The following is a 21415-nucleotide window of genomic DNA, read 5'->3' on the forward strand; positions in this document are numbered from 1 at the left end:
TTGTTTTTTTAGTTTTTGATGCCAATGTGTTCAGAATGTTCTAAAACGTCGGAAAATCATAATTTTATAAAATATCCGTGTGTGTGTGTGTGTGTGTGTGTGTGTGTGCGTGCGTGCGTGCGTGCGTACGTGTGCGTGTGAGTGTGTGCGTGTCAAATTTACCGAAATTTCATAATTTTCACATTGCACAAGAAATGATCTTAGATTTTTTTAATTACTTTTTATTACTTTATTCTTAAGGGGGGATTCTAGTGTAACGGGTCAAAAAAATGAAATTTTATGCATAAATTAAAAGTATAACATCTTAAAAATATGCTCCTACAGTTATAAAGTCGAATTCGCAAAAATAAAGAAGTTATAGCTCTGTTTAGAGTGAGACGCGTCAGAATCCCAAACAGCAGATAGTCGGCCGGTACCGTACAAGAGCCTAACGGATCGATATTTAGGGTCGGCTATTGTTATGTTTGGAATCTTTTGAAAGTATTTTTCTATTCACACACAAACACGTTTGTGTGTGTGTGTGTGTGAATCAAGTTTGTGCAAGCTACTGCAGGCAGTTCCTCAGTATTGTTTTACTTTCCGACCGATATAATTAAACGTGTCTAACGTAGAAAGTAGAAAGATGCCTCGCAAAGGTGATAAATCTGGAAATTTTCGTCCAGCAAAACCGCGAAAAAAACGTTTCCAAGGAAATCAGCATACATTAGAAGAGGATACTGAAGCAACGTCATCTGCTGCAAAAAAACTGAAATCTGCGGATTGTGATTTTCTTATCAATCAAAATCATGGCTACAGATTCATCGAAATCTTTACCGTTTTCAGCGCTCTTTCACAAATGTCAATTTGTAAAGAATGTAAAAAAGATATAAGTTTAGCTGAAACGGGAAATCGTGGATTGGGTTTTAAAATTGCCATTACATGCTTATGTGGTATAAGAAAAATTGACTCAGGTCCTTTTGTAAATAATGCCTTTGAAATCAATCAAAGAATAGTATTTGTTATGAGACTGTTGGAAATTTATAGAGAAGGTATTGATATTTTCTGTGGTCTTATGGATATGTGTAAAAGATTGAATGTTTCTGTATATTACGCTGCTGTAGAAAATATTCACACTGCAGCAAATGCAGTTTTCCGTGCGTTATGTCGCAAAGCAGTAGAAGAAGAAAAGGAATTAATTTCACAAAAAGAAAATCCAGTTGTAAATTTCACAGTTTCTGGTGATGGAACTTGGAAAAAGCGTGGCTTTTCGTCATTATTTGGTGCGACAACGCTTATAGGACTAAACACTGGAAAAATAATTGACCTTGTAGTAAAAAGCAGTTACTGCCAATCTTGCACATTTTGGAAAAATAAAAAGGATACTCCGGAATATTATGAATGGCTCGAGACTCATGAAAAAACATGCACCGTTAATCATTCTGGATCAGCTGAAAAAATGGAGGTGGATTCAATGCAAGAAATGTTTTTAAGATCTGAAGAAGAATTTGGTGTAAAATATACTAATTACGTCGGTGATGGTGATTCGAAAACTTTTAAAGCACTTCTGGATTTACAACCTTATGGCGAAGATGTAATATTAAAAAAAAGTGAATGTGTCGGACACGTAGAAGAACGGATGGGTACTCGATTGAGAAATATTAAAAAAGTAGCGATACTTGGAGGAAAAGGAAAATTGACAGACGCACGTACTTATAAAAAAATTAACAAAATACTATGGATTGGCGATAAGAAGGCATTCAGATTCCGTAAGTGATATGAAGAAAGCCATAATGGCTACTTATTATCATATGTGTTCGACTGAAGAAAATCCACAACATGAATATTGTCCACCGGGAGATTAAAGCTGGTGTAAGTGGCGAGTTGCAGAAGCGATTGGAAAACTTGACGAGTTTGAGCATCGGCCTGCTTTTCATAAAAATTTTCAACATTATCTGTTGCCAATTTATAAAGATCTGTCTAAAGACGATTTATTAGAAAGATGTTTAGGTGGATACACTCAAAATTGTAACGAAAGTTTCAACGCATGCATTTGGCGTCTAGCTCCGAAACACCTCCACTGCGGTTCGAAGACTATTGAAATTGCTGCTTGTCTACCGCAATATTTAATAAAGGTTATTTTCCAATATTAAAAATTATGGAAATAATGGGCATTGTTATTGGACAACAGAGCAAGACATTTGCCGAATCTCATAATGAGAAACGACTATTTAGTGCACACCGTCGTAGTTTAGAAAGCACTAAAGAGGCTCGTACAGCCAGAAGAATGGAGAAAACAGTACCGCAAAAATTTTTCGAAGAAGAATAAGGTTTAATGTATGGGGCCGGAATAGCAGAATAAACGTTCAAGTCGATTTTTTAGCGATAAGTATCGTGAAACTTTATCTAAAACTTTAACGCGTTTTTCTCGAAACCATGTTTTTCAAGTTGGCGGGCGTGATAACTTGAGAACTAATAAACCGATCAACTTCGGTCAAGTTTTGTTCAATTCGTTATAAATTTCTCTAGGTACTATACCTATCATTTTAATTTTATTGCATTTATTTATAACATTTTTTGATCAATATATGATCAAATTTATGTAAAAAAATAAAATTTCTTTTTTAAAACGCTATAACTTTTTTAATTTATTATTTTTTCTTTGTTAGGGAGGTATAGTACCAGCGGAAAATATCTAACTTTAAGAAAATATTTCGTTTTTTGCTTTCAGATAACCGGGAGGAACGTTACAACGCCCGCCAATAGACGGGAAATCGCAAAGAGGGGTCCAGATTATTTATTATATATTAAAATTAAATAAAGCAAATTAAAAATAACTAAAATTTTTTGATACCTTAAGAATGCCTTTTTTTATCTCAAAAAGTTTTATTTGGCTATCATTAATAGTTTTCTAGAAAAAAATTCTTAAAAATTGCTTATTTTTTGGCCTGTTACACTAGAATCCCCCCTTAACATCTCTTAATATCTGCAATGGTCTGCAATTGCTCTGTAAGTAAATTCATTAGTCATCTGATTTTAACATGGACAATTTACGCCTTTACCACATTGCGACTCCGTTTGATGGTACAAGTAGGGCTTTCGAATCTTTCTTACCCACCTGGTCTTTCAACCTGGCGAGATTGTTTCTAAGATGCGAGAGATGTGGAGCGAGTGCTTACCGGCGTATCTGGAATTTCGGCAACGGTACATCCGTAGGATTTCAATCCTTGTTTTTTTAATTTTTGACTGCGTCTTTTATACTTTGTTCGTCTATCGACTACGCCTTATACTCGACTTCTTTTTGATTATGTTTGTAAATCTTCGTATTTGACTTTATGTAACTTTTAACGCTGAAGAGGACACGAATAATGTGTCGAAACGTACGTCAATATATATATTTATTTTTATAAATTGTTTGCGCTTTGATTACCGCGCTTGGCTCTAATTGCCTCACCTATTCACATTGTGTTAATCTAGAGAGTCTATATCTTTCTTTATTTTATCTCTTAATATGTTATACCATTATGGCTGCAGTCCACTTGACGCTACAAATGCTTTGAAGCATTTCTTTTCTCCTTTCTTTCAATGAAGAAAGAAGGAGAAGAAGAACACTTCGAAGCATTTGTAGCGTCAAATGGACCGCAGCCTATATTATAAATCATAGTACGATTTGAATTATTCAGTAAAAAAAAAAAATAAAGAAAATTACTTTAGTGGCACTATAGAAGGTCCTAGTCAGACTCAATTTAAATTGGTCGCAAAGGCCCTTCAGATTATCGAAAACAGAAATACATTAACAAAATGTGTTTACAGAAAATATAGCGTGTGTATGCGCGTGTGTGCGTTTACACACGTCCTATTAATATATTACGCACAATCAGCTCACGCACACGTGCTCATGCATGCATGAAGCGTCGAATAAACAGGACGATAGATGTAATGAGAGACAAAGAGAGAGGAAGAAAGCAAGAGGAAGAAAGAAACGTGTCTGTCTACACTGAAATGCTGTCCCCTGGTGTTGAAAGTAAAAGAGTCACGCGCTCAATGACGTTTCTTAAAAATTTACAACCTACACTTTGTATTGTGATATCTTCGTTTACAAGACACAGAGAGAAAAACTAAAAAAACTTTTATTACATAAATTAAGGCTACATTTTCGGTTACAAGCGTTCCAAATTAAGGGATTTTTTGGATTTTTTTTTTAAAGAAACTGTTGACCTGATTAATTTTTTGTTTGTGTAGGCTTGTTTATTAACATTATAATGTAAGACATGATTTTTTTCAAATTTATTTATTCAAAGTTCCGTTCGCAAATCTTCTTAAAGAAACATGTAAAAAGATCTTTAGTCTAATGTGTCATTTTTACATTTTTATGCGTGTAAAAATAACACCTGGATTTGCAGTGTTAGGCGTAAAATATCTTTAAAATATTATATCGAAATTCGAAAAATTTCCGAGACTAGAGGCCGTTTACCTGACAGATGCGCAACTAGAAAACGCGGGACGCATAGCGCATTTTTTCGTATTTATACTAGTTCGGATTGGGACAGGTCTTCAAGTATGAGATTAACAGTATTTCAATGTCCTCTGAATTTGTGTGTGTAAGTGCAAAATAAAATAAGTCCGGTATTCATAGTCGAATCTTATATTTAAGACTGTCTTAAGTACGATCTTAAAATGTCATTAACCAATCACAGAGCTGTATTAGCATCTTAAGGCATTACGAAAGACGGTCTTAAAATATTAAGAACCGACCATGAATACTGGCCTAAAAGTTTCAATTCTACAACTCATGGCGCATCCCGCTATTCTGCAACTTCAGAATTCACGCTGCGCGTGAAATTGACGCGAAAAAGTAAAATTTCATTTGTCGTACGACAAATTTTTCAAGCGTATTGATTGGCAACAAAACAGAAAATTTCTAGAGACTCGAGGACTTTTCTATCTTGCAACCAATCAACATGCTTGAAAAATTTGTCGCACGACAAGTGAAATATAGTACCCTAGCTAACATGTGTCTTGAAAACGACAGAGAGTTGAGAGAGTAGCAGGAATATAACACGTGGTTCCTTGTGTCCGCGAATGATTCGTATAACTATAAGATCCGTAGTTCGATCCAGACTTTCATCCTGTACATTTCTCGATTAAGAGCAAAATTCCGCCTTTAAGAAAAGAAAAAGAATTTAAAAGAAAGGAAAAAGGATTGACGCTTAAAAGAGATGTATATTAGTTTAATGTGTAACGTGCACCATCTTACTGCAAAAACCTCTACAACTTGTTATACGGCAAAGCTTCTTTGATTCAATTCCCATCCCAGGTAGCGAATATTACTTTCACATACGTTTTTTATATGTATACATAGTTTCGTAGCCGTAAAAAACCATTAAGAAACGTTTGAACAAAAATGTTTTTAAAACCGTGATTTAAGAAATGTATTTTTTACGTTTTACGTTTTACGTTTTACGTTTTATGTTTCTACAGTTAACAAAAATATTTGTTAAATTGTTCCTTTCAAAACTATATTTTGCTTTATCTATATATATATAATAGCTTTAATAGCTTTTTTTTTATTTTTAAATTTATATTGCACTAATTATTGCACAAAATAAATCATTTTATCCATATACATATATCCACTTATTTACTTAAATTAATTTTGTCCTACCGGTCTTAATATATTTGTCATCGGACAAATCTGAGCTAGACTTCCAACAGTTGCAAAATAAACGTTCTGAAAGAACATTTATACGTGTGTTCCGTTTTGAAGAACTTCCTGAACTGGTGCACATCTGCAGTAATGCAATTAAGTTAGAGTAAGACAAGTATATTTTGTTTGACTTTAACTTATTGCACGAATGTGCACCAGTTCAGGAATTTCTTTGAAAAAGAATAGACACCATAGATGGTATATATGCATAAAGCTTCTAGAACATTCTCACGCATGTCTCAAAGACGTCATACACGTTCAAATGACGTGAAAAGTAAGAATGTAAAAATTTCTTTATTATAAAAAAAAAACGTTTTTATAACAGTTTCTTAAACGTTATTTTATCAAAAAAGAAACGTTCCATCGAACGTTTTTCGAATGAACATTTTCATGAGAAACGTTTCTAGAAATCGGTTATAAAACGTTTCAGAAAACCGCTTATAAAACATTTCTGAAACGTGTATGTGCTACCTGTGCTAGGAAATGATATACTTCATAATTGTAAAAGCTTGCATCACTATATGTAAATACTTTTTGTACGTATGTACGTAAATTTTATATAAAATAAATTTTCTATTGTATACATCTTTTCTTCTCTTTCATTGGATCAAGAACCTGAATCGTGCCTTTTGGGAAAGATAGCACTATATGAACCTTTGTTTGCTTGGTGTAACTCTAACTGTGTAGAATCTCTCAATATGACTAGTCATCAATAATATCGGAATCCCTTTTGTATTTTTTCAAAGAATGTGGTATCGCTAGAGGACTACAGATATTAAAATACAGTAAATGAACTTAAATAAGCTCTATACTATTGTTGCGCCCGTGTTGAGACACCCGTTGCGCGCGGAACTTCGATCACGAGGAGCCCGAACTTCGCTCGAATAGCTTCAAGTCGAAGCGCGGTCCTTAACGACCGGTTGTTGTTGATGTATTGATTTTGTTGCGCTGCGCTTCGCTATCGCACAATCACTCGCGTTCGCGTCGCGCACTCCCGGACTCGTGTAATAAAAGAGGGTGAACACTTTATTACAAAAGGAACTCAGGTTTATTAAGAATTCTGTACAAGCGTTTCAGGTGGAGAATACGTCCGAACGATCGGAGTCTCCCTGTAGATCTGACAGTCGTCGTGAAAATCAATACATCAACAACAACCGGTCGTTAAGAACCGCGCTTCGACTTGAAGCTATTCGAGCGAAGTTCGGGCTCCTCGTGATCGAAGTTCCGCGCGCAACGGGTGTCTCAACACGGGCGCAACACTATATTAGAATCTTTTCTCGATATTAGCCCATACAGGACCGTAACTTTGAAAAGAAGAACACATGATGGTTTTGATTCTCTGCTTCTTTTATTATGTTTGACTAACAGAGTTAACCCTCCGTAGTCACACCTATTTTTTCAAAGAAGGAAGTTACTCTGGGTCATTTTGACCCGAGACGAACTTTGACCGTTCGTCATTTGACCATTTATCCACCGATCGTGTTGAAGAAATTCTCGAATGTACTTGCGATATTGCTAAATTGATTGCTATAAAAAAAGAAGGGCCTCAGGAATTTTTAACATATAAAAAAAATTCGCGAAAAATTTGTTAAAGAAAAAAAATTTTTAACTACAGCTAGAGGGCGTCATGCCCGCCAATTTTCAAGTTACGCGCAAGATATTTACGATCAAAGTTGAGGCTCGGGTCAAATTGACCAAGTGTGACTACGGAGGGTTAAAAATGTATTCCATGTAACGTTTAGTAACAAAAACGGCGTCAAGTTTTTAAAATCATCTTTCTTTATTTTATATCGACTTAAATATTATACTGATAAATAATAAAAATATGTGAATTGTTTCATTTTTACATTGTGTATTTGAACACAAAAGTGTTTAAAAATGCTCGGTAAAAATTTTTTATATAAAAACATTTCTAAATATATAGTATACCGGGTGTCTTTGAGACCACCCGCCCACCCCTTTTCTTTCAAAAACTAAGCATTTTAGAGAAAAACGTTCCAGACAAAAATTGTATGGTTTTGAGGGGAACATAAGATGGTGTCATTGATTTGACCTTGGGTGGCATCGTTAAGGACAGGTCAAGGACACCTTCAGTTTCTTAAATGAAACTCCCTATTTTTTATTGCATATTCTTATAGCTTATGTCGAAAGCTTTCCAAAACATTATAATTAAGTACTTTTTCATTAAGTACTTTTTGAGTTATAAGGCTTGAAAGTTACAGTATTGTGACATAATATTTTGTTAAGTATTTATAATTCAAATTCCTTACTTTTTATTTTTTGCAAACAATATGAATCAATTAATGTAAAGAAAACACAATTTTCTTAAAGAAAAACTTGTTGTGTAACTGTTTATTGCATATTCATTATTTTCTTAGCTTCTCACGATTCGGGGTGCTTTTTCAATAACTATCAATCACGCAATAAAAAATCAGTACTCTTCTTTCATGGTATATGTTAAATTTAAGTCTTTGTCGAAAGTAATTCAATATGTACTTGGTGAATAGACATTCTGTAAGAATGAAACTTAATGCATGAATATGAATGCCTACACAGAAATTACACAGCGCGCAATAGTTTATTCCAGGTATTTTAGACATTGTTCTTAACAACGGTACAAGACTTTACACTCATTATAAATGGCATTAAAATTGTTCTTCAGCTTTGTAGATTAGTGCGCTATCTACTATGCCACATTACGCTCTTACACAACAAGTTTTTCTGTAAAAAAATTTTGTTTTTTTTACATTAATTGATTCATATTGTTTGCAAAAATAAAAAGTAAAGAATTTAAATTATAAATACTTAAAAATATATTATGTCACAATACTGTAACTTTCAAGCCTTATAACTCAAAAAGTACAATGAAAAAATACTTAATTATAGTGTTTTGGAAAGCTCTCGACATAAGCTATAAGAATATGCAATAAAAAATAGGGGGTTCCATTTAAAAAACTGAAGGTGTCCTTGACCTGTCCTTAACGATGCCACCCAAGGTCAAATCAATGACACCATCTTATGTTCCCCTCAAAACCATACAATTTTTGTCTGGAACGTTTTTCTCTAAAATGCTTAGTTTTTGAAAGAAAAGGGGTGGGCGGGTGGTCTCAGAGACACCCGGTATATATATTTAGAAATTTATAATGCGCATCAAATAAAGTCAATGGTTTTAATTATGATATTATAAAAACATAATAAATTAAATCCATTCAATCCTATCTACGATTCCTTTAATAAAGATATCTATTCTCCCCTTCTTTCACTCCATAAGCTTTCAGTTTATTAAAATTCAATGTTTTTATTGCTTTAATTGCAGTAGGGTTATGTGGGGTGATGTGCAACACGTTCACGCGTTGCTTGGAAAACATATCCAAAAATCAAATTCTTGAATATATCATGGCTGTATAATGTAGAGGAAGTAAAATACTACAATTCTGTGTGATTAGATTTTCCAAATTTTAAATTTTTCCTAAAAATTTTTCAAGTTTTCAAAAAAACGTCTGTTTTAGCATTTTCAAATTTTCTTGGGGTGATGTGCAACACAGGTAAAATTAAGATAAAAAATGCATGAATATCGACATCAATCAACTTAAATGTTAAATTTAGGCTTCTTAAATACAAATTAATCGAATAATGAAAGGAAAAATGCAAAAAACTTTATTTTTCATCATCTGAATCGCAGTTGTCACAAGTAAAATAGTTGCGACCTTGCATGTCGACACATTTCAAATAATGATAAGGAATGTCGCAAGTGTTACAGTAAATTGAATTGTTGCGATTCTTTTTTTTTCCCATATACACATGTTCAATCGTAAAATAGCGATAAACTAGCAAAAAATGAGTGTTGCACATCACCCCAAACACGTTATTTTGCGCGGACTGGCGTGACACCAACACAACGTAAGAAAATCACAAAATCGCTGTGGATTATCAAAAGTACTTAAAAAACTAACAATATAAAAATATTTACCTATGAGATGACCTAAAACCAATTCACGAAATCACTATGAATGTGAAAAGCGAAAATTACATTAAGCTTGAGAAATTTAACTCGCTTTTCGTACAGCAAAACAGGGTGCGTGCCATCTCGCGAGTTATTTATCCAAAACAAGGTACTATTGACACAAATAGATGGCAGTATGCGGTTCTGTCAAATAGGGACCCTCTAGTAAGGGATGAGCAAACACGTCGAATACGCCGCCATTCGAGGGTCAGAAGCAATAGCCGCGCGATGTTTCAAACTCGGAGCAATAAATACTTTGAAAACAATCAAATAAAGAATAAAGAAATAAAGAACAAAACATATATTTGTTTTAAACAGACACAATACAATACATTAATACAATATATTTCACATTAATAAAAACAAAGCAAAATAAACTGTTTGAAATAAAACAATTAATATATAAATTAATATATATTATTGCACGTTCGAATGCATAGCCATTGTTTTACTACTTCTAATATTCTTCTTCTTTGAATTCTTATTCTGGGATGCAATTCTTAATCTAAACGTAGTATATCTATTAATAATTTTTTTTTTAAATTATGACAATCCGGAACAGAATAAGGAATCTCTTCAAATTTTGAAACAAAGAATTGTTTCACATTTAATTTTGTATGTGAAGAACAGATTGTCTTATAGTAAGCCCGAAATATTTTTTCCATAGATAGGAAATAATTAAATGTTGTAGTATTAACAAAAAATAAAGTATCTTTTTTACTTTTCTTTTTTATACGAATTAGCTTTGAATAATGAAATATTTTTGGCGTTTTAGAACCTGTATATTTTAGACAATCATAACACGTTTTTTGGTTTTTACTAATATTACCCACACTATATCCAGCTATATAATATAATCCATTTAATTCAATATTGTTTAGCTCAATGTTTTTGTGCGGTATATTTATATTTAATGTTCGATCTTGAATTGTACTGTTCTTTTGTTCGTCTCTATTATTTTTTATATTTTGTAAAATGTCTAAAAATTCTGATAAAAATGTTCTATCATCTTCGTCATAATTTCCAGAAGAAACATTTGTCATATATTGGAAAACACAAATAAGTTTTATATTATTTGTAAATTGTAAACAATTTGGACATTCGTTTTTAGTTCTAACTACACTAAATACATTTTCTAAGCAATCTTGAGTAAATCTGGACCCAAGAACAAACTGAAAATTCCTTTCATTTAATAAGTATTCCGACACTTCAAGAAATGATGTAGTAGATATCACAACGGATGTTTGAAACGGTTTCCATTGATTCTTTGTACCGACGTTTACTGAGAAAAAAAACTGTATGATATCTTTTAGATGTATTATTGCATTTTCGTAACATTCCATATTCTTTTTTCCTAATCCAAACGCTGGATGACGTGCAGTCATTATTCTGAACCAACGAACAATAAAGTCTACAAACCATGCAGTAGTGTAATATTCCTCTTTAAAATGCATTTCGGCCAACAATTTTAAACCAGAGCTTGTTTCATCATTTAAAACACTAGTAGCACTACTGACTCGCATTTTTAAGAAATGTTTTTTTGTATCTAAATGTTCTGGTGTAAGTTTTGGAGCGAGTTGAAATTCTAAATTTTCTTGGGCAGAAAGTAATTCTTTGAAATGTGAGGCAAATTGTACTTTTCAACAAAAATATCAGGAATTTCCAAAACTTCATTTGTAAAAAAAGACCACTTTTAATATTTTTAAAGGCATGTGGAGTATCGCCAAAAAACCATAATTTTCTATTTTTATCGCAAGGATGTATACATGAATTACTCACAGTGGAGTATCTATTCACTGAAATATTAAATAAATTCCACATACTTTGATTCGACGCGCCTATATCGGATGTTACAGAATGGACTCGTAAACCTATTTCTTCGCACTTTTTAATAATTTCTATGATAATTGGTTTATATGTTCTTCCGCATGTTTTCTTATTTGTAAAATAGTATGCGACTATCTGCTTCCATCGGCTTGCTAAACCTGCTATTAAAAAAACTAATGCTTGATCAGCTTCGCCACTATGATCAGGTAAACTTACTTGACCTAGCATTTCCTTTGTAGAGTTATCATATATATTTCCAGGCGTAATACTCATCTCATCTAATACTAGTATACAGTCTTTGTCTATTTCTTCAAATTGTAAAACTTTAATGCGTAAGAAATAAAAAATTTCATCTATTAAACCGCTTCTAAATTTTAAATTTCCCAGTCTGTTGGTTAATGTTCGAAGAGAAGGTAATGGATATCCCTGCTTTAACAATTCTAAATAACCCAAAGTACCACATGCAAATTTCAACCTGTACGATTTTAATAAAGTAGCGTTACACCATTTGGCCACTTTCTTATTTTTATTTGTTAAAAACTTTACTTGGTCATCATTAAAAAATTTAGACGTAACTTCTACAAAGGAATTCCTTTTACATACTTCTTTTTCAAGGCGCCGTAGTTTTAACTGTAATTCTTTTTTATATGTATTGTTTGTTGTCTTCATTTTCTTTATGATTCGATTTGTCTTCCTCAATTTTCTCTCCAATTGTTGATTTTTTTCTAAACATTTTTTCATTTCATCTGTTATTGCTATATCTGGATTGAGAGAGAGAAAGGGAGAGAGAGAGAGATTTTCACAATCAGGTGAATCAGGTACCAAATCGTTATTTTTCTTCATCCTTTTAGGAGGCATTATATCTGTAATTTCTACATCGTCTTCCGGTGGCTTTTCTGAATTAACAATGTTTTGTTTTCTTTTTAAAATGCTGACAAAGTGCATTTTTGGCATTTGTATAGTACCTACAAAAGAATAAAAAGCATACACAACTTACTCCTGACATGAGTTAATGCATAGTTGCATTTGCACCCTATTTGTAAAGTAGACGTTCTCTTTTTTTGAGCTAACATTGGAAAATATTGGCCAAGCATTTCGAATCCCAGCCGGAATGATAGCGTCTTTTCGACGTCTATAGATGTCGATAGATGTCGAATCGATATCTATAAGATGTCAATTCGACGTCTACAGACGTCGGCGTTCCAGCTGGGATACAACCAATTAATATTCAGCCAACATGCTACCAATGTATTGTGTACTACTAGAGATCCTATTACAACTTACAATTAACGAAGCAGACGTCAAGATATAATCTACTAATTGTTTAATAAATAATGTAACATTAACAACTCACCACCTTGTAACATTTCCACATGCAATTCCTTTATATTGGTACAGCATTTGGTCTTAATTTTTGTTTCTTTCCAAATATGTTTTCATCTTCCCACATATTATCACTAAAATGTTCCTTGAAAAAAAAAAAACATTAGTATAATACATATTAAAATAAATAAATAATAAATTAGGGCTTACAAGGACAAATAAAAAATAACCTTAAAATTATAATACTTAAAACTTACATCGCATAATGCAGGATATTTTTGTTGAGGACAGCCAACATTATCTATCCACTTTTTTCTTCGGGAAGGAGATTGTGGAAAATTAAACATTTTATGACCATTTCTGGTACTATTACGGCAATTACGAGCAGTGCACGTTCGCATTGCAATTGTGGATACTCTAAAATATAAAATAAAGGCCGATCGCTGCTGAATGCGACTGTCAACTGTCAAAGCTGTGGCCGGTATTACATACAAAAGCTTAGCGCGACCGTTTTGAAACACGGAAGTGACCCTCGAATGGCGGCGACCAATCCGCACCCGAGTAGAAATTTCAGTTACTGTCTGAACAGGTCCAGATCAGGTGTGCCATAATACATAATCTGGCCCTGGTAAAGTCACCTGACATGGTCCTGACAAGATGTGTAACGCATTGCATGTTCAGGACCGGATTTCATTTACCTAATAAGGACCATGTCAGGCGAATTAATGAAAACCCTTATATTCACCCGACATAAAAAAATTTGTTTATTTTGAAATTTTATTACTATATTTTTTAACTAAATTTGTTTCTTAGATGCAGTCTATGATTATAAATATTTTCTGTATTTGAAAAAAACACCTACCTTGGTGGGATTCGAACTCGGGACCTCTGGATCGCGAGCCAACTGCCTTACGTGGTAGACTACTTCTTAATTTAATGTAAGTGTTATATTATAGTCTACATATGTCACAACCAGCGCAAATATATAATTTTTCAAAAATCATCTTAAGAAACAAATTTAATTTAAAAAGAGTAATAAAATTTAGAATTGGCTATATGATATAATATTATATTAATATTATATGATGAAAGAAGACAAATTGTACTTCCTACAATAATAATAATATTAGTCAAATAAAAAAGGCCTTCAATGTTTTATTATAGATATTATATTAATAATATCAGATTAATTATAATTATTAATTAATTTTGATATGACCTTTGAAAATTTGTGTATTAAGGGATACTCAATAAGGTCCTGACTATTGCCTTATCAGGCTTGCCTGGTTATATATAACCAGGCATGCTTGATATGGCACCAGTCAGGACCTGATCTGGCATGCCGTAGTCAGGCATGCCTCATTCATACCTGATCAGGGCCGTACATGACAACAGGCACGCCTGAATAAATTTCTACTCGGGCATCCAGTTGACCTGTTTGCTCATTCCTTACTAGAGGGTCCCTACTGTCAAATGTCGACATGCAGACCAGGAATCGGAAACGTTGCACATCACCCCATGTTGCACATCACCCCACATAACCCTATAATTGCTTTTGCACACAGGAAAGAAAAATGCTTGTCATGGTGATAAGAAACGATGTGGTAGCCAGTAAGTTTTTGATTTTTGGTTTTCATTCAGCGAACACGTTTGAATGCATATTTATCGCATTGATAACACGTACTGTATTAGAATGGAAAATAACAGCAATGAAATAGTGACATTAATTCTCAAAGAGGAGCGATTCGAGGTTGAGAAGCAAAAACTGATCGACAAAAGTCATTATTTTGCTAACCTATTGTCCGCGAACTTTCAAGACTATACAAAGACGAAACATGTTATCAATTACGACATTTCCTCGATTTTGTTGCAGGTGAACAGATTTTAATTCTTGTCAATATTCGCAGAAAAAAATCGCTTTTTGAGCGTACAAAACGTTGTTTTTTTATGTAACAGATTTGTTATATAAAATACTTTAACAAAATGCATGTTTTTAATAAGCAAATGTATATAAAAATATATTGCATCGGGTCTCATCGGCATGCATCATCTCATTGTGCAACCACAATAGACAAATAATAATTTTATAGGATTTTATTGATTGGATTCACAACGACAATATTGCATTTACATCTGCAACAAGTTATGATTTTAAAGAACTTGATCGTCTCTTGGATCTGTTGGAATTAAGTGTTCTATTTGCAGCAGATACTTTAGAATACTTATTAGTAAAAGATTTAACTAATAGGCTTGAGGGACACTATTTTACACCACCAAAAATTGCAATTGAAATTTGGTTACTGGCACAAGAATTGAATATTAACGTGCTACGAGATCTTTCTTTGGCTCTTTGCTTAGATCGTTTCAACGAACTGTCAGTTGAATTAATTTGTGAGTTGTCAAGGGAAAATTTTCTGAAGTTAATCGGAAACATTAATATAACAGCTACAAAGTCTCATTTGCATGAAATTAAACGTGAGTGGCTGAAAAATCATAAGGTGAGTATATTATTTTTGAAAATAACATTTGGAGTAATATAAGTTTAGAAATAATACAGGAGCTATAAGTCTTTATCTCCAATAAATGTCAAATAGCCCAGTAAAATGACTCGAAATTTGTCGATTTGGAGGAAATAATACTGACTGGGCTGAAACTTTGTAAACAGGCTTGTTTTAGGATACTATTTAACATATTAAAAGTTCCCACGTGTAGACGTTACGTTGCGGGCAGGGAAGGGTCCAAAAAGTCCAAAAAATTAGTTTTTCGCAAATAACTCGGAAAATATCAACTTTACGGATATTTATGTAGATATTAAAATTGTAGCTTACAAAATTCCGCACAATTTCATTTTTTATTCAAGTCTGTACGACCAAATAAAGCAGAGATAGAATTTTTTTAAACACCAGTAGTTTTGCGACGCAACGAAAACGCGTACGTGCTTCGCGCATTTTTTGCTAATATCTCGAAAATGGACTTTCGAATCGAAAAATGTTTTAAATAAAAGTTGTAGAGAATCTAATTACGAACAATTTCGTTTTTTATTCATTTCTGTACGGTCCAAATTCGCCGAGTTATTAATTAAAAGACAATTTTATTTTATGTTGATAGTGGATGTTTTGCATGCAAAAATCAGTATTAACTCTGAAAGTATAGGTCGTACACATATAGTATGTATAATGAAAGTTAAAGAGAATAAAATTTTGAACATGTTGATGTATGCATGAATCCATTTTGGTAAAGATAGCTCGAAGTTAAAAGCAAAAAACATGAAAAAATGTCATTTTTTAGTGCATTTTGGAAAATAACTTTTTCTAATTGGTTGGAGGCAGTAATGTTATGTATTTTTCTTGAAAATATTTTAATTATCTTTAAAATGAGACGTCGTAGACCTTTTTTCATTGAAACGTTGATGAATTACAGGCGTTTAAATATTGAAGAAAAAAAATCAATTTTTGTTAAATTAACATTTTAGTCTAAAAATATATGGATAATAATTTTTCAAAAATTTATTTTACCTTGTTTTCATTACTTCATATATATATGAACGTGCTGGAGTAGTATAAGTCCTTCGCAAAGTATGTTTTATTTAAAAAAAAAGTTCATGAATATTGCTGTATTTTTGATAAATTGTGGAAAAATTGCATTATCATTCCTTTTTTTGTAAATATCTCCGTTTCTATTAACTTTACGAAAAAACTTCAAGAGACCGAAATTAAAGCTGACAAAATTTACTATAAAATAAAGTTTATGACATGTAATTTTGAATGCATTGTGATGGGAAACTAGCGTTTCAAAAGACAGGTAAGTTTACGTATATGTAGCAGATCATCACTATGAGTCGCCTGAAATGATGAAAAAACGTGTCCTTAACATTTTTCTGTACCTATTGAAGTGTCAGAAGTTATTCTTGGGGTCTTTCTGAATCGTTTGGTACTAGGCCGATATTTTTAGGACCGATAGTACTGTACATAGGTATTAAAGATTGAGGAGAGTCCGAAGTCGGTATGCAACGCGCGGCATGGCAAACACGTTACGACTCGTTTTATTTAAAAAATCATAACTTACGAACAAATTGACGAAGCTTAATGATCAAACACGCAAATTAAAGCTAAAAGTAGTGCAAATGAGAAAAAAATATGAGATAATTATTAATTAAATAAGAATACTTAATTTCGTTGCCGCAAATTTAGTAATTTTTAAATGGTACAGAAGGACTTTAAGGACTTAAAGAATGCTAGAAAAAGAATTTCTGAATAAGAAAAAACGAATTTGAAGTGTGACAGATATTTTTTATGTAAAAGAATTAATTTTTTATATATTATTATTATATATTATTATTATTATTATTATTATTATTATTATTATTTATTATTTATTATTATTATTATTTATTTATTATTTATTTTTTATTTTTAATTTTTTTTATTAATTTATTAATTTTTTAATTTTTTTAATTTTTTTTTTCTTAAATTAATAGCATGTAAATGCAAATCAAATTGCACCGGGTCATATGGCTGCAAAAAGGCAGGGTTAAGATGTTCTGACCTCTGTGCTAATTGCAAACAGAACGGCTGCCTAAATATGTTCGTATCTGACGAAATGAGCGATTTCGAATCGGATGAAGACTATTCAAATAGTGCAAATGAAGAAGAAGAAGAAGAAGACTAACAACTAATTTCCATCGTATCTCTTCTATGGCGGTTATAAATTATTTAAATATTCATATTTCCTCGATTTTTCACTGTACAGAAATGAATAAAAAACGAAATTGTTCGCAATTAGATTCTCTACAACTTTTATTTAAAACATTTTTCGATTTGAAAGTCCATTTTCGAGATATTAGCGAAAAATGCGCGACGCGCGTACGCGTTTTCGTTGCATTGCAAAACTACCGGTGTTTAAAAAAATTCTATCTCTGCTCTATTTGGTTGTACAAACTTGAATAAAAAATGAAATTGTGCGGAATTTTGTAAGCTACAATTTTAATATCTACATAAATATCCGTAAAGTTGATATTTTCCGAGTTATTTGCGAAAAACTAATTTTTTGGATCTTTTGGACCCTCCCCTGCCCGCAACGTAGCGTCTACACGTGGGGACTTTTAATATGTTGAATAGTATCCTAAAACAAGCCTGTTTACAAAGTTTCAGCCCAGTCAGTATTATTTCCTCCAAATCGACAAATTTCGAGTCATTTTACTGGGCTATATTACATTTCTCCGAATAACACATTCTTTTTTACAGGATTTTACAGTTTCTTTAAAAAAGGATAAAAAAGCAAAAATTTTACCTTGTATTATATCTTGTGAACATGCTAATGAGATATGTAAACAATATATTCATTGCTGGGACGGTAAAGACCTTTTGGAACTAACTAACTTCAGGAATAAATTTGCCACTGGCATAATGCAAATCACTGCAAGAAGTATGTAGTCTGTTTCTTTTATACCGTCTATTTTAAAACAGTATTGTTTTGCTTATTTAATTGTTACTTTTTGTGATCTTTTTTTAAGGATACGATTTATATCTTTGTGGTGGAGAATATGGTATTGATTCAGGAATGTTTAACAAAAAGATATGGCGTTATTCTTTGATATCTAAGAAATGGGTTCATGAGACAGTGTAAATATCTTAACGATTAGATAAATAATAAAAATAACTAGATAAATAATAGAATAAATAGAATGTTATGTGTTAAAATAATGTTCACAAATATTTTAGTATGCCAGTTGAGAGAAGACATATGATTACCGTGTTTTTGAAAAACAAATTGTATCTTGTGGGCGGTGTGGGACGGGATGGAAATGCACTGGACACTGTCGATATCTACGATATTTATACAGGTGATTTTAATTGTGCAGCTACATAATGCGTATTTCGACAATATCATGTGCAAAGTATACATGTAACGATTTGCCCAAGTATATATACATACATATAATGATTTTATACAAGAGTTTATAATATATACTTTTCATACAGATCATATAGGATTGCTTCTCATAATTATCATTTATGAATTTAATGCTAATCTCTTTAAAATGATCATTCTTAACATTATTTTTTATCGATTAAAACACATCATTTTGTTACATAAATTTTTACTTTTGTATTTAAAACATGCTTAGGTATATGGACTTCAGGTGCAAAAATACCTACGTTCTCTTCCCACACACCTTCTTATGTTCGGTACATGGGTCAAGGTACTGGTCATCCATACAGGCCAGGTCAGGGGATTGGTTCTGATAGGATTATTATTATTTATAAATTTAATGTTAATACTTAAAATGATCTTTTAGTAATTAAAATATATTTTATATTAATTTTTTCTTTTGTATTTAAACAATGCATAGGTATGTGGTCAGTATCAAGTGTGATGGAACCTGTTACATTAACCAGCGATTCTGAATATTTCATTTTTAAAGATACGTTAATTATATATAGATTACCTTATTTCTATAAATATTTTCCTGATAAAGATGTATGGAAAGAGATATATTTGGAAGATATTTGTGAATTAAAGCGTATCTTAATTCATACACCAATACTACCTCTTCAAACTATGTCATGTTACATTGGTAAATATAAAAATTTATGCACTCAGTAGGTGTGAAAGGAACCTAAAGTTTATATTAATATGTATTGCAGATGTCGTTGACCAAGATAAAATGGTTTTAAAAGTTGTCACAGATACATGCAACGTGAAAGGTTGTAATAATATAATAAAGTCTTGTTCTTACTTAACCCATGGACGGAAGAAGAGAGATATGGACAAATATTCCTCCTTTTTAACTCCATTCTTTCGCGAGTATGACTTAATAGTGTTAAAACCAGCTGCACTATTATATGCAGATTGCATAGTATACAACAGGAGATTACACTTACATAGTATTCCTATTCAAGATCCAAGAAAGTTCCGTTCCTTGCTTACCAAGAAGAACTCAGCTAGAAGATTTCTTAATCTACTTAATCCAACTCATTTGCACACAACGTACATTGATCATATTTGATTTATGTGATTTGATTAAATATTTAATTATTTGATATGTCTGTGAAAAAGGTAGAAAGAGAAAAAGATAAATCTAAATAAAAATTCAAAAAATGTAAACGTTGCAGAAATTTCAAAAAAAAACTTTAAAGAACGGACAGTACGTCTACATATTCTAATATTAAGATGACTTTTTTAATTTTTTTTTATTTTTTTTTCTTAAATTAATAGCATGTAAATGCAAATCAAATTGCACCGGGTCATGTGGCTGCAAAAAGGCAGGGTTAAGATGTTCTGACCTCTGTGCTAATTGCAAACAGAACGGCTGCCTAAATATGTTCGTATCTGACGAAATGAGCGATTTCGAATCGGATGAAGACTATTCAAATAGTGCAAATGAAGAAGAAGAAGAAGAAGACTAACAACTAATTTCCATCGTATCTCTTCTATGGCGGTTATAAATTATTTAAATATTCATATTTCCTCGATTTTTCACTGTACAGAAATGAATAAAAAACGAAATTGTTCGTAATTAGATTCTCTACAACTTTTATTTAAAACATTTTTCGATTTGAAAGTCCATTTTCGAGATATTAGCGAAAAATGCGCGACGCGCGTACGCGTTTTCGTTGAGTTGCAAAACTACCGGTGTTTAAAAAAATTCTATCTCTGCTCCATTTGGTCGTACAAACTTGAATAAAAAATGAAATTGTGCGGAATTTTGTAAGCTACAATTTTAATATCTACATAAATATCCGTAAAGTTGATATTTTCCGAGTTATTTGCGAAAAACTAATTTTTTGGACCTTTTGGACCCTCCCCTGCCCGCAACGTAGCGTCTATACGTGGGGACTTTTAATATGTTGAATAGTATCCTAAAACAAGCCTGTTTACAAAGTTTCAGCCCAGTCAGTATTATTTCCTCCAAATCGACAAATTTCGAGTCATTTTACTGGGCTATTGAATGCCCTTTGAACTTGTGTGTGTACATGTAAAATACAATAAGAATTTCTATTCTACAGCTTGGCGCATCTCGCGGATTCTGTGACGTCGCTGCGTGTAAAATCGGCGAAACGCTACTTTGTGCCTTGAAAACAACGGAGAGTTGAGAGAGTAGCATGAATGACCTGTGGTTTCGTGTGTCCGCGAACGATTCGTATAACTAAAAGATCCGTAGTTCGATCCAGAATTTTATCTTTTACATTTCTCGATTAAGAGCAAAATTCTCCGTTTAAGAGAAGGAAAAGAATTTAAAAGAAAGAAACAAAAATTGACGCTTAAAAGAATAGTTATTTGTGTAACAAGTGTCGTAAGATGAAAATTCCCGGGTGCGGAGTTTACGCACGAGCCGAAGGCGAGTCGCCCAAGATAAAAATTGACGAACTTCAGAAGAGACAAGAAACATCATGTTACGCGACGGAATTGCGAAATACGAGATAGTCGCAAAGAGGTTAAGAGCAAAAAACAGAAAGCAAAGAGCACATTGTAGATCAGGCTTTATGCTCCTTATTTTATGTTGCAAGTGCCTGGAAAGTGGTCTATCACGCACGCGTAGCGTACGTAATTGGGCACTTTCCACGCACGTGTTGCAT

At 32.5% G+C, this 21415-nt stretch overlaps 1 protein-coding gene and 1 pseudogene across 3 annotated transcripts; both read left to right on the forward strand.

Annotated features, from left to right (window-relative positions):
* Nucleotides 1-1435: 1435 nt before the first annotated feature.
* Nucleotides 1436-2305, forward strand: LOC139823932 (uncharacterized; annotated as a pseudogene).
* Nucleotides 2306-14263: 11958 nt separating this feature from the next.
* On the forward strand, nt 14264-20385 carry LOC139823950 (uncharacterized). 3 transcript variants are annotated; one of them, XM_071796417.1, is made up of 9 exons: nt 14264-14447; nt 14529-14709; nt 14927-15334; nt 18080-18260; nt 18349-18457; nt 18557-18678; nt 18964-19062; nt 19189-19413; nt 19484-20385. In XM_071796417.1, exons 2-9 carry the CDS (start codon nt 14530-14532, stop codon nt 19843-19845), a joined length of 1686 nt encoding a protein of 561 aa, XP_071652518.1. In that variant the 5' UTR covers nt 14264-14447; nt 14529; the 3' UTR covers nt 19846-20385. The 3 variants fall into 3 exon arrangements, with proteins under 3 accessions (XP_071652518.1, XP_071652516.1, XP_071652517.1); XM_071796415.1 differs by having other exon boundaries at nt 14264-14709; XM_071796416.1 differs by having other exon boundaries at nt 14264-14709; nt 18964-19038.
* The last annotated feature ends 1030 nt before the right edge of the window (nt 20386-21415 follow it).

Source organism: Temnothorax longispinosus, unplaced genomic scaffold (genome assembly GCF_030848805.1).
Source record: "Temnothorax longispinosus isolate EJ_2023e unplaced genomic scaffold, Tlon_JGU_v1 HiC_scaffold_22, whole genome shotgun sequence".
Lineage (NCBI taxonomy): Eukaryota > Metazoa > Arthropoda > Insecta > Hymenoptera > Formicidae > Temnothorax > Temnothorax longispinosus.